The sequence below is a fragment of the Dermacentor albipictus genome, chromosome 2 (genome assembly GCF_038994185.2).
Source record: "Dermacentor albipictus isolate Rhodes 1998 colony chromosome 2, USDA_Dalb.pri_finalv2, whole genome shotgun sequence".
In the NCBI taxonomy this organism is placed as follows: domain Eukaryota; kingdom Metazoa; phylum Arthropoda; class Arachnida; order Ixodida; family Ixodidae; genus Dermacentor; species Dermacentor albipictus.
The window spans coordinates 194,077,665-194,091,253 of record NC_091822.1 but is presented as its reverse complement, the minus strand read 5'-3'; the positions used below and the strand labels follow the sequence as shown (position 1 = coordinate 194,091,253).

Here is a 13,589-nt window from a genome sequence, read left to right as displayed (position 1 = left end):
TGTCTCTGCACATCTGTTTATTGTTCTTATACGCTGGAACATGTCTTTGTCTCAATTAAACTTTATTTTCGTGATTCATTATTGAGATACTGCTGATATGTCTAATGCATTGCACTTAATGATGCACAACTTCACACACAAACACAAAAATAAAGCCAGTCAAAGTAAAACTTGAATATACACAGCAGTACGAACTGCTGAATGTGTACTCCTCCACACTAACTTTATAAGCTTTTACCGTGTGTCCTAGCTAATGCGACAAGCTGTCTAATGAAACAAATTATTTAAAGAACATTCTGCAAGATACAATTATAACATCTACAGTGTTCGCTTGTCAGTGATCTGGTGACTGAACAGACTTGAATCTTGAAATCGTATCTTGCACTGTGTTTTTTAAATATCTTTCTTCATTGAATAGCTTGGCTAATGTTAGCTTGGACACCTTATATAAACGTTGCTTCATGCTACATCATGTATGCATAATAGAACTCTGCTCCTGACTTGATCACATTTAGGAGCGTCAATCGTTCTCAGTTGCATGCACTAATTACCTAAACCAAGGAAAGCAAATGTGACGAAAGAAACATGAGCAAGTAGGTTTGCTTACACATGTTATTTTCGTGTCAAATAATCACTGTTGAGGATATGCAGCAAAAGCATCATTACATTATATCAAGGTTTGCCAGATAGCTCTCACCATAGTGCACACAGATAAAACATTTACCAATAGTCATAAACAAAGAAATTGGCTTATGGTGCGTTATCTCTCACAGGATGCAGACGTGCGTCAATTACAACATATATCAATCTTCACAGCACTACAAAAGAGCATGAACAGCAACAACGGCAAATTTACCATTCTGAAAAGTTTCACGCATTGTGATAATCTTTCATGCACCTCTATGACGTGCTGCACCCATGCCCGTAAACGTGTGGCCTAGAGTTTTGTTCGCGTTAACAAGTACAACACTCCATCGGCGAAGCTTCGAAAGTATGGAAAGATATACCGTCAGGCGCGTCAGGATGTCATAAAAAGCTCCACGTACTTAGAAGATAAAGACGAAAAAAAGAAAAGAGAAAAAACTTACAGCGTAGTTAGACGGTATGTTTCAACGCTGTCAAACTGCGCATTCTAGGTAGCGCCAATTAGAAGTAATAAATGCCTTAACAAAAACGCGGTCTTTCTATAGAAAAATTACTGCTCCGATCACACGACGTACGTATAGCCAAAACAGATAAGCAAAAGTTCATCGCAGAATTAGAACGCGCGGGTGTAACAGCGCCGGAAATAAGACCTTCGTGAAAAATTAAAGACAATTTTTCATCGTAAAAATTAAAAGCGGCGCGTTTTACGCATGCCTGCACTGTGAAACTTGTCCGGATATTTTTGTCAACTACATGATTTGTGGTTAGCTCGAGTAGCTGTGCGATCAGGGGTCACAAGCTGGACCACAAACGTCACGGGGACCTTACGAGCTGCAGTTGGCGACTGGTAGCATGCGTTGTGCGACATTCTAAACACGTCAGTGAGCGCGCTATTGACGCGCCCCGCCGACTGCGCCATCGAGAGCGCGGCTGTTGCGGCGGCAAGTCACCTTACCGGCCCAAAAAGAACTGTGTTCCGGAGTTCCGGGCCCGTTGGTATTCCCAGTTGACTGAAGCTGGCAGGAGGACTCTCACGTCCCGATGCTGCAACGCCGGGTTCGGCACCGGCGGCATTCTGGAGGCTTCCCATCGCACGGTCGTTGCGCGCGCACACCCACCGGCGGCGTTTACGATGGTGGCGCCTGCTCTCCGCCGCTCCGCCTCCGCAACGCGGGAGCGACGCGAAGTTGCCCAACGATCACGTGCACGCGCACGCGCGTGCGCTGTCGCGGCCCACGGTTTTCGGCGCTCATTTTGAATTTTTGCCACGTGCAGCAGCTAGCAGCAGCGACTTTCGGAGAAAGTGTCCTACCGTGCACTGCAATGCTTATAAAAAGAAATAAATGATTCCTTAAATTTATTATCTGAATAGCGGTACATAAATAAACTACAATTGAATGTCAGCAAAGTCAAGTATATGATATTTAAACCGATAAATAAGCCATTGCCTTTTAATATAACTGTTCGATTTCAAGTAAACAGTCTAGAACAAGTAACAACGCAAAAGTGTTTGGGGGCATGATTTCAAGAGAACCTCTCCTGGGACAATAATGTCAATAAGCTTAGCAATGATCTTACAAAGTAGCAGACTGTACGTATAAAACTGGTGATCTAATACCGTTATGGCTAAAGTATGCCCTTTTTTACTCGAAGCTAACTTATTGTACCTTGATTTGGGGAACAACGACAGCAAAAAACCATGAAAAGTTATTAAGCTTGCAAAAACGAGTAATCTGAATTTTTGAAAGCTACCATGGTAGGCTACATGACTTACCCACACAATCTTTTTGCCAAAGATTTACTGATCCGATCAAATCAACTTTTTGTTATAGATGACACACACACACACACACACACACACACACACACACACACGCGCACACACACACACACACACACGCACGCACGCACGCACGCACGCACACACGCACACACGCACACACACATTATATTATATTATATATATATATATATATATATATATATATATATATATATATATATATATATATATATATATATAAAAACAGACTCCATGTTGTCAGCATACCCACTTCTTCTCCTCGATACCCATTATGTAATCAAATCAGAACAATACCATTTACGCATTAACTACTAACTACGGACCAGCTTTCCGGACCCCACCCACACACATACACACATATATATGAACCAAAAGAAAGGAAACCGAGGGCCCGATTTTTATTAGTCATATCCTAAGAAGCCAACAAACAAAAAACACCAAGGACAGCACAGGGGAAATTGCATGTACTTATAAACTGAGTTAAAGAAAATGATCAATTAATGGAAATGAAAGTGGATGAAAAAACCACTGAACGCAGGTGCGGCACGAACCCACGTGTTCTCTTACGCTTGTGATGCTGTCCTTGGTGTCTGTTTGTTGGGTTCTTATGATATGACTGCACAAACACACACACACACAAATCAAATCAAAATTTTCAAATCAAGTCATGTACTTCAGACAAAGAAAATATTCTGGAGAGGTTCATTGGCTAAAAGCTGTTATGGACAGCATGACTAGGCCAATGAACTCTTTACAAGGCAGTTGGGACAACAACAAGAATAACTAAGAAGTATAATACATAATATTGTAAAACAATGACATTTTTATTACCATCTCCTAATACGAGAACATTAGATAAATGAAAGTAAAAAATAGCTTTTGTTAGTACGTCATATGTAACTACATGTCTTCGAAAAAAAAATGCATAGAAATCAGAAAATACATAGTAAAAGGTGACATACAGCCATAAAAAGAACCACGATTCTAAAGAATGATATATGCCAGAAATAATGTACATTTACAAGGTCGATTTTCTTGCTATATGTTTTGTGTTATGCAAAGTATAATGAAGTCAGAAAGGTACAAGCAGAAAAAAGATAAAGATAAATCTTTCAGTGTCGCATGACACCAAAATTATTTCATATTTACAAAAAGAACCGCAATTCTTTTAGTGAGAATTTGCTTACATGGCTGTACTTATTGAGAATCACTGGCAAATTGTATTGCAGCGTTTGTAATTTGTAACTAGTGCGAAATCTTTGAACAAGCCAGATATCAATGCTTTTTATTCGGAAGGTAACATCTCTGGCAGTTAGACGTGCAGTATCTTTAATAAATTGTTTAAAAGAATCAGAACAGAAGTAACGCGATCGCTGACTGCGGAAAACGTACATGTTTTCTGCTTTAATATTATAATCCCGACACGTAAGTTTCGTTGATGAGTGGTAATCTAGGTTAGCTACATGCCTTATGACTTTATTTTGTAACGTTTGAAGTTTTAATATATTACCTTTTGACGTGGTAGTCCACGCCAAACTGCAGTAATTTATGTGAGACAAAATGAGGGCTTGGTATATTTGTAGTTTCACCTTCGTGGGTAAGATATATCGACAACGAGCTAGTACACCAACTATACTCGAGGCTCTTTTTACAAATATTAACGATGTGTTGATTCAAGCTGAGGTTTAAAGAAAATGTGACACACACACACACACACACACACACACACACACACACACACACACACACACACACGCACGCACACACGCACACACGCACACGCGCGCACACACACACACACACACGCACACACACACACACACACACACACACACACACACACACACACAAGTGAATTCAGGAGATACTTAGTGAAAGAAGTCGCCAATTTTCATCTGCACACTTCCAATGACGGAATTTGAGAGAGCGGCCGACGTTATGGCATTGATATTTACGCACGCTCCACGGCGAAACCGGGATCTCTGCAAGGTACAGCTACATCGAATACTGCTACTGCCACCATTGTAATCGCCACCAAGAACGTCACTCAGAAATTACTGAGCGACGTGCGACAACACCCACCAGCCCCCATAGCTTTCCTGTATATGGGTCCCGCAGGGGAGCCATTTCAGGTACACTATGTACCTATGTACCCCCCCCCCCCCTCTCTCATCCCCGAGCAAAAAGTCTTGTCTATGCCAGTGTCAATATATATGATTGCACGAACACAGCCGAGACCACTTTCTGGCTCCTCGCGCAGCATGGAGCAGGCATGACGCTCAATGCATCGGCGCTGGAGGCTGAGGTCCGGGCAGGGGTCCAGTCGAATGACGCGTTGTCGATGTTTGTTATAGTAGTCGCTTTGCAGCAGGACGAAATATAAGAGGTGTGTTTCTCATACTCAAGGGTTTACCCGCTATTTGTTCATACAACCGCTCAAAACAAACGCAAACATTACACGCGTATTTCCGACGAACTATACACAGTTTCAGCAGAGCGTCGCCACGCTTCTCTCAGTAGAAAACCTTAGCGTTTACGGTCCGCTCGGCGCGCACCGGCGTAGCTTGCTAGAACGCGCTTGCGTACGACGCTCATGCCGGCAGCAGGAGCGCGGGTGCGGCAAGGTCCATCTTGGGTGCGGTTCCTTTATATCGTTTTGCAGCCAGGCCTACAACGCGTCGCTATCGTGTCTCGGAAGGACCCGCTTATCAAAAATGCGACATGAACGCAGTTCCGTGCATTGCCACGGCTAATTGACTTCGACACTGTAGCGCGCTGCGTGCCCTTAGGTGAGAGAGAGAAAAAAAAATCCAACAGGAAGAATATACATACTTTGTGTACCGCGAATTTTGCTGTAGTTTGCGATGACCGTGGCGTGGTCGTTTTTAAATAGTCAGTCTGGTGCTCCGGTTCACGGAGTAAGATAAGCAGGAGCGTCGACTATAGCCTGATAAGACGTTCGAACTTAGGCCCCGGCGAGCCAGACGGTTGGTTGTGCAAATCATAGGAGGAACGGGAAGTTTTTGCTAGAAGGGTGTCTATGTTCGGCGAAGCGCGCAGCGAGACAAACAGGTCCAAATGGACTTTCTCCTGTATAGAACTGCGGGTGCGTTTCCGCTGTTGTCCACGTGGTGCTCCTCGTGCTGCGCGTGCCGCGTGCTGTAGTTATGTGCAGTCGAGAGCTTCTACAACGAACGCCTCTGCAACAGAATTACCTGTTTAATACGAAGGAGTAATTCTGTCCTGGTAGCGACCTTTACAGCGAAGTCACCTGCGTATAACGAGTGACCTCGGAGGCCCCAAAGCACTTCGTTATAAAGGTGTTCGACCGAATGTCCATGCGTAAATGCTCCCCGATATACAGGGACACTGTCGCGTGCTAGCGATTCCCGCCGGCCGAAGTTGTCGGGATATTTGGCTGCCTTTATATGCATGAAAACCTACTACGATATGTCATATCATAAGAAGCCAACCAACACTGACACCAAGGACAACATAGAGGAAATCACTTGTGCTTAGCAAATGAAATAAAGAAGCGATAAATTAATGGAAATAAAAGTGGATGAATAAACGCGAAATGCGAAGGTTGTGTGTTCGGTTACCACCTGCGACAAGTTGTTTTTTCATCCACTTTAATTTCAAATAATTTATCGTTTCTTTATTTCATTATATTAAGCACAAGTGATTTTCCCTATGTTGCCCTTGGTGTCAGTGTTTGTTGGCTTCTTATGATATGACTAATAGAAATCGGGCCCCTCGGTTAACCCCCTTTCTTCTCGTTTACTACGATATGTGTCACTCTTACGGCAGTGGCTGTTGAAAAAGCTGATTTTGTACGTCGGTATTTTTTTCTGAAGTTAGATTTAAAGATGTTAAACGGAAATAAACAAGCTTTGGATGCCTTATGGCAGCTATGTTCATGATCATCACGTGAACAAAACTGCAGATGCGTTAAGCAGATGCCCCGTATAAAACGGGTGTGCCGATCCTCCTGGGGGCCTGCGGTATGCCCTGACTAATTTTATGGCACTGCTGCTATAGCAGTGGAATCGGCGTGGAATCGACGTGGTATCGTGGATCGACGTGGTATCGACAGACGTGGTATCGGCGATGGGTAAAGTCAAAACAAAATACACTATACTGACGGGCGACTTCAATGCCAAGGTAGGCAAGAAGCAGGCTGGAGGCAAGTCAGTGGGGTAATATGGCATATGCACTAGGAATAGCAGGGGAGAGTTATTAGTAGACTTTGCAGAACAGAATAATATGCGGATAATGAATACCTTCTTCCGCAAGCGGGATAGCCAAAAGTGGACGTGGAGGAGCCCGAATGACGAGACTAGAAATGAAATAGACTTTATACTCTGCGCTAACCCTGGCATTATACAAGATATGGACGTGCTCGGCAAGGTTGCGCTGCAGTGACCATAGGATGGTAAGAACTCGAATTAGCCTAGACTTGAGGAGGGAACGGAAGAAACTGGTACATAAGAAGCCGATCAATGAGTCAGCGGTAAGAGGGAAAATAGAGGAATACCGGATCATGCGACAGAACCGGTATTCGGCTTTAACTCAGGAAGAGGACCTTAGTGTTGAATATATGAATGACAATCTTATGGGCGTCATTAATGAGCGTGCAATAGAAGTCCGTGGTAACTCCGTTAGACAGAATGCCGGTAAGTTATCGCAGGAGACGAAATATTTGAGCGAGAAACGCCAATGTATGAAAGCCTCTAACTCTACAGCTAGAATAGAACTGGCAGAACTTTCGAAGTTAATCAATAAGCGTAAGACAGATGACATAAGGAAGTATAATATGGATAGAATTGAACATGCTCTGAGGAACGGAGGAAGCCTAAAAGCAGTGAAGAAGAAACTAGGAATTGGCAAGAATCAGATGTATGCGTTAAGAGACAAAGCCGGCAATATCATTACTAATATGGATGAGATAGTTCAAGTGACTGAGGAGTTCTATAGAGATTTATACAGTACCAGTGGCACCCACGACGATAATGGAGGAGAGAGTAGTCAAGAGGAATTAGAAATCCCACAAGTAACGCCGGAAGAAGTAAAGAAAGCCTTGGGAGCTATGCAAAGGGGGAAGGCAGCTGGGGAGGATAAGGTAACAGCAGATTTGTTGAAGGATGGTGGGCAAATTGTTCTAGAAAAACTGGCCACCCTGTATTCGCAATGCCTCATGACTCTGAGCGTACCGGAATCTTGGAAGAACGCTAACATAATCCTAATCCACAAGAAAGGGGACGCATAAGACTTGAAAAATTATAGACTGACCAGCTTACTGTCGGCTGCCTACAAACTATTTACTGGGGTAATCACAAATAGAATCAGGAACACCTTAGACTTCTGTCAACCAAAGGACCAGGCAGGAATCCGTAAAGGCTACTCAACAATAGAACATATTCACGCTATCAATCAGGTGATAGAGAAATGTGCGGAATATAGAAGAAATAGCCGAGATGCAGCTCACCGCGCAATTCGAGCGCCTCTCTACGACCAAGACGGGCCGCAGTATACTGACGTCCCTGGGTTACAACCCCCAAGCTCCCAGCCGGCAACCGTGCGAGATCACAGATGAGGCGCGGGCCCACATTCACGTGGACCCCATCCCGAAGAACATGCACCCAGAGTACAACCAAGAACGGCGGCAGGCGCGGCCAAAGGTTCTCACCGAACAACACGCCCAAGACCCGCACGCCCGGTACGTGGACGCAGCGGAATACAAGCGGGAAGGCTTCGCGGCAGTGGTCGTTGCGGCGGCTACCGGCACCAAGACAACGGCAGCGAGCGTGCGGTGCACGAACACCACAGACGCTGAGGAGGTTGCCATAGCTCTGGCGATCACCGAGGCCGAGTGTCGCACCGTGCTCAGTGACTCGAGGAATGCCGTGCGCAACTTTGCCAAGGCAAGCTCCAACTCCAAGACCGCGGCAGCACCGTCCGTATCAAGTGGTTCCCGGCGCACGCCGGCGAGTGTGCATCCTCACCGAACCACAACGAGACGGCCCATACGGTGGCGCGAGCGCTTACCCTCCGCGCCCCCGAGAGTGATCGTTCCGTGTGGCGGTTCGAAACCAAGGACAGATTGACTAGTTATGCCGAAGTAACCAAGTGTTACCGCTTAACTCGAAGGACAATGCCGCCTCCCCACCCGGCACTCAGTCGGGAGGAGGCTGTAATCCTAAGGCAAATACAGACCGCGTCACTCCTCGCGCCCGCAATGCTGCACGTGCTTCACCCAAAGCTCTATCCGAGTGGGCTGTGCGGTGTTTGTCCAGTGGGTCCGGCGGACCAATGGCACATCATGTGGGACTGTGCCAGGTTCCCTACGGCAGCTACCTCCAGGACTTACCCGCCCGAACTTCAAGGTGCACTGCAGTCTGCAGACAAGGACTCACAACTGTGGGCCGTCCAGCAGGCCCGGGGTGCGCTCGAAAAGCACAAGCCACATGACCCACTACAAACGGGCCCAACTGGGCTAGTGCAGAGTAGGGTATAACCCCGGGTCGACGCTTGGCCAGCGTCACGACGCGTTAAACCGTCGTTTACCGGCACTTCATTAAAGTTATCCCTATCCTATCCTATCCTATCCTATCCTATCCTATCCTATCCTATCCTATCCTATCCTATCCTATCCTATCCTATCCTATCCTATCCTATCCTATCCTATCCTATAACCAAACCTTATATATAGCTTTCATTGATTACTAGAAAGCGTTTGATTCCGTCGAAACCTCAGCAGTCATAGAGGCATTACGGAATCAGGGTGTAGACGAGCCGTATGTAAATATACTGAACAATATATATAGCGGCTCCACAGCCACAATAGTCCTCCATAAAGAAAGCAACAAAATCCCAATAAAGAAAGGCGTCAGGCAGGGAGATACGATCTCTCCAATGTTATTCACAGCGTGTTTACAGGAGGTATTCAGAGACCTGGATTGGGAAGAATTGGGGATAAGAGTTTATGGAGAGTACCTTAGTAACTTGCGATTCGCTGATGATAGTGCCTTGCTTAGTAACTGATGGGACCAATTGCAATGCATGCTCACTGACCTGGAGAGGCAAAGCAGAAGAGTGGGTCTAAAAATTAATCTGCAGAAAACTAAAGTAATGCTTAACAGTCTCGGAAGAGAACAGCAATTTACAATAGGCAGCGAGGCACTGGAAGTCGTAAGGGAATACATCTACTTAGGGCAGGTAGTGACGGCGGATCCGGATCATGAGACGGAAATAATCGGAAGAATAAGAATAGGCTGGGGTGCGTTCGGCAGGCATTCTCAGATAACGAACAGCAGGTTGCCATCAAGAGAAAAGTGTATAACACCTGTGTCTTACCAGTACTCACGTACGGGGCAGAAACCTGGAGGCTTACGAAACGGGTTCTACTTAAATTGAGGACGACGCAACGAGATATGGAAAGAAGAATGATGGGTGTAACGTTAAGGGACAAGAAAAGAGCAGATTGGGTGAGGGAACAAACGCGAGTTAATGATATCTTAGTTGAAATCAAGAAAAAGAAATGGGCATGGGCAGGACATGTAATGAGGAGGGAAGATAACCGATGGTCATTAAGGGTTACGGACTGAATTCCAAAGGAAGGGAAGCGTAGCAGGGGGCGGCAGAAAGTTAGGTAAGCGGATGAGATTAAGAAGTTTGCAGGGACGACATGGCCACAATTAGTACATGACCAGGGTTGTTGGAGAAGTGTGGGAGATAATAATATTTGGGGTTTTACGTGCCAAAACCACTTTCTGATTATGAGGCACGCCGTAGTGGAGGACTCCGGAAATTTTGACCACCTGGGGTTCTTTAACGTGCACCTAAATCTAAGCACACGGGTGTTTTCGCATTTCGCCCCCATCGAAATGCGGCCGCCGTGGCCGGGATTCGATCCCGCGACCTCGTGCTCAGCAGCCCAACACCATAGCCACTGAGCAACCACGGCGGGTAAGTGTGGGAGAGGCCTTTACCCAGCAGTGGGCGTAACCAGGCTGATGCTGATGATGCTGATGCTGATGATGACATCGCTCTATTTGGTGACTGCTAGCAGCCTGAAGTTAGGGCACACCGCAGGCACTCAGGAGGATCGGTACACCCGTTTTATACTGGACCTGTGCTTAAAGCAACTGCAATTTTATTCACGTGATGGTCACGAGCTGCATGCCATAATGGCATCCACGTACAAAGCATTTCATTTCGTTTCCTACTTACAGTTCCCACTGCCAGCAATCACCATCAAAAGCCAATATGCTGCTGCTGCTCCGCTCAGACGGCGGGCTGTGATCGCTTTTATCTCCGCGGAGATAGAGGCAGCTCTATGCTAGGATTGGGATGAGTAACTTTCGCCGCAAACGAGTTTTTCACTCCTGCAAATAGCCTGATCACAACTTTACCGGTTGCGATAAGGAATCGAATAACGCGCCGCAATCATATTCCGTTCCGAGAGGGTGGCGACCATTAACAGCAAAAGCGCGGCTCTCGACGCGTTCGTTCCTCGACTTGACCGTCGCGCCAAGTCGCGCGGCGCCCGTGGCGCCAGCAGCTAGGGAAGGAAGATAGGGAGGAGAGTGCCTTTGGAATCAACCAACAAGGGAGGAGGCAAGCTGGAGGCCGAGAGCACTGTGCGATAGTGGGCGCCTTTTATCGCTTGAGGCAGTGTAGTTGGCCGCACCAAATGCACTGCAAGATAGGAGAGTCGGCGCTCCTGCACTTTTTATTCCGCGTTTTTCGGTCAATGACTGTTTGTCTGCGAATATTTCGTCGCTGCATTGTGATTGGGCGTGCGATACGCTCTCTGCTGCCCGAGAGGTCCCAGATTGGTCTCGTGAAAACGACCACCAGACCATAAAACCAACATAGTTTCTTGTAAAATCTCTGTTCGAGCTAGTTGTATATTGATTAATCATTACTTTTGGGCGCAAACTAAACGAGAACGAAGAACAACAGGATGGTTTTGATTTGCTGCCGTAAAACTTGCTTTCATCAAAATAGTTTGTTTGTCGGCGCTTGCGCTTAATTGTTTTTGTGGAAGCACGCTCTGGCTGCTCGTTGTCAGTGATCTAACCGCACTGGGGCGCGCGATACTTGTATATGTTGGTGGTCTCCTTTGCAAGAATGCTGCATCAATCAGTTTGACGGGGCCAAGGAGCCACTGGCAGGCGATAGCTCGCAGAGAATAACAAAACAATGCGGGGAGCAAGTATCAATGGTATTAAACATGATCGAGATAGTAGTTTAGGATTAGTACACAGAAAAGCATTCCCGTGAAGTAATGTCTGACAATGAAGTTAATTATTTTTATATATCGAATGTGCACAATACGGGAACATTTCATCATGGGTAAGCAGATGTATACATACAGATAAGATGAAGAAACGACATTTAATACAAGGGCAAATTTGAAAGAAAGTTTACGTAGAAGCTGAGCAAACACAGCTCCGACCTGTAAATCAGTAGCGTGAACATGTTCGTTAGTAGGCTTAAAACATGCTATCGAGAAACATATCTTGAAAGCGGGACTGTCAGGTATACTTAAGGTATTTACAATAGCGACTGTCAGCGCAATTTACTCAGGACGTTTCGCCTCCCGTGGAGGGTACATCACGAGTGCATGCCAGCTAGCGGGAAGGATGGGCCATGGTGCAAATGTGCCCACAATTGCCATTGAGACCAGCGCCTGGTCAGTGACGAGCCTCGGGCCGGGACGATAACGACCAAACCTTTATCTTAAATAAACCATCCGTTGTACCGGAATCGGCAGCCCGGTGACTCAAGGCAGGCTTATATATATAACGACGGTGTTGAGACGGCGCCAGCGAGGCGCGGGAAGTCCGGCTGGGTCAGCTTCGGTTGTCGTGTTTCCGGCGCCGGGAATCAGAGAACCCTGTGCGGAGGAATGCAGAGGGGAGAACTCAAGGCCACGCGCAGAGCTGGGGCACTTGAGCTCCTCCTCATGAAAGGCTAGAACGCAGAACTGGATCCTGCTTTATTTATTGCTGCGAACCACCGTGCCGTCCAAACATAAGAAGTGGGGTAAAAGAAAAGTAACCAGCACAGAACAAGACACGCAGACAAACATGAAAACATGAGAGATCCAACACAAGAGGAAAATATTGTACCAGGTGTATTTTTTTGAACGTTAAGAAATAATAAAAAAAAATCACCTGTGGCCTATAGGCACGAATCTACTAATTGAGCTGGATTACCGTATTTGCACAAGAAATAATAGAAAGCATAATTGACAAATGAACAAAATTTAACTAATAAAGTTTGAAGTAATTACTTTATGGCTCATGATGTAATTCATGAATTGAAGCCAGTCAGTTCTCAAGGCACATTTCCTTAGAACAAATTTTTTAACATCGCATCAGAAGGCCATGCAAGCGCTACTGCGCTTCATGAGATCGACCGACCTGTGTGAGCGCCCGTGATTGGAGCACCTTTTCTGTTACCTGATCCTGCTCCGCTCTCTCTCTCTCTCTGCCCTCTTTCCAACCCTAATATCCCCCATCCCGGCGCAGCGCAGCAAACCGGAAACTCGCCTCTGGTTAACCTGCCTGCCTTCCACCCTCTCTCTCCCTTTAAACAAGCGCCGTCAAACTTGCGTTAAGGTGCGCTTTTTCTTTTAGCTTTTTTTTAACAGGGTGATTCAATTAAAGCATTGAAGCTCAAAAATAATTAGAGCAAGATTCTATTTCGTCGCATATGTTTGTCGAATTTGAGGCATTCTGTTTCCAAAAAATTACTTTTTCTCTCTCTCTATCTCTCAAAAAAGTAAAATAAGAAAGAAAGAAAAAGAAAGGAAAAAAGAACGAAACAGATCGAACACTCTATATACAAAACATAGCTTAAAGAACAACGCTATGAGGGCTGATCGTTTCCAAGGTTTCCGGAATGTTAAGTATCGTCTGTTGCAGATAGCATAATTCTAGTCTTCGAGCAGGATTATTCAGAGAGGCGAACATTACTTGCACGAAAAATCCAAACACATATCCAACTAATTGAAAATTTCACGGATTAACTTCTCCCTAATTACTTTATGGCACATATTATAACTTACGAATTGTAGCCGGTGAACCCGCCGTGCTCGCGGGATCGAATCCCGGCCACGGCGGCCGCA

General features: G+C 45.7%; 1 protein-coding gene across 2 annotated transcripts in view; it reads right to left on the bottom strand.

The window, feature by feature from the left end:
• Positions 1–1,824, bottom strand: part of LOC135898522 (uncharacterized) — a 29,740-nt gene extending 27,916 nt beyond the window's left edge. The window contains exon 1 of one of the 2 annotated variants that reach the window (XM_065427495.1): positions 1,601–1,824. In XM_065427495.1, the coding sequence (XP_065283567.1) occupies positions 1,601–1,735 (135 nt within the window). In that variant the 5' untranslated portion in view covers positions 1,736–1,824. The remainder of the gene's footprint in view (positions 1–1,600) is intronic. The other variant, XM_065427496.1, reaches the window with a different exon arrangement.
• Positions 1,825–13,589: the final 11,765 nt, after the last annotated feature.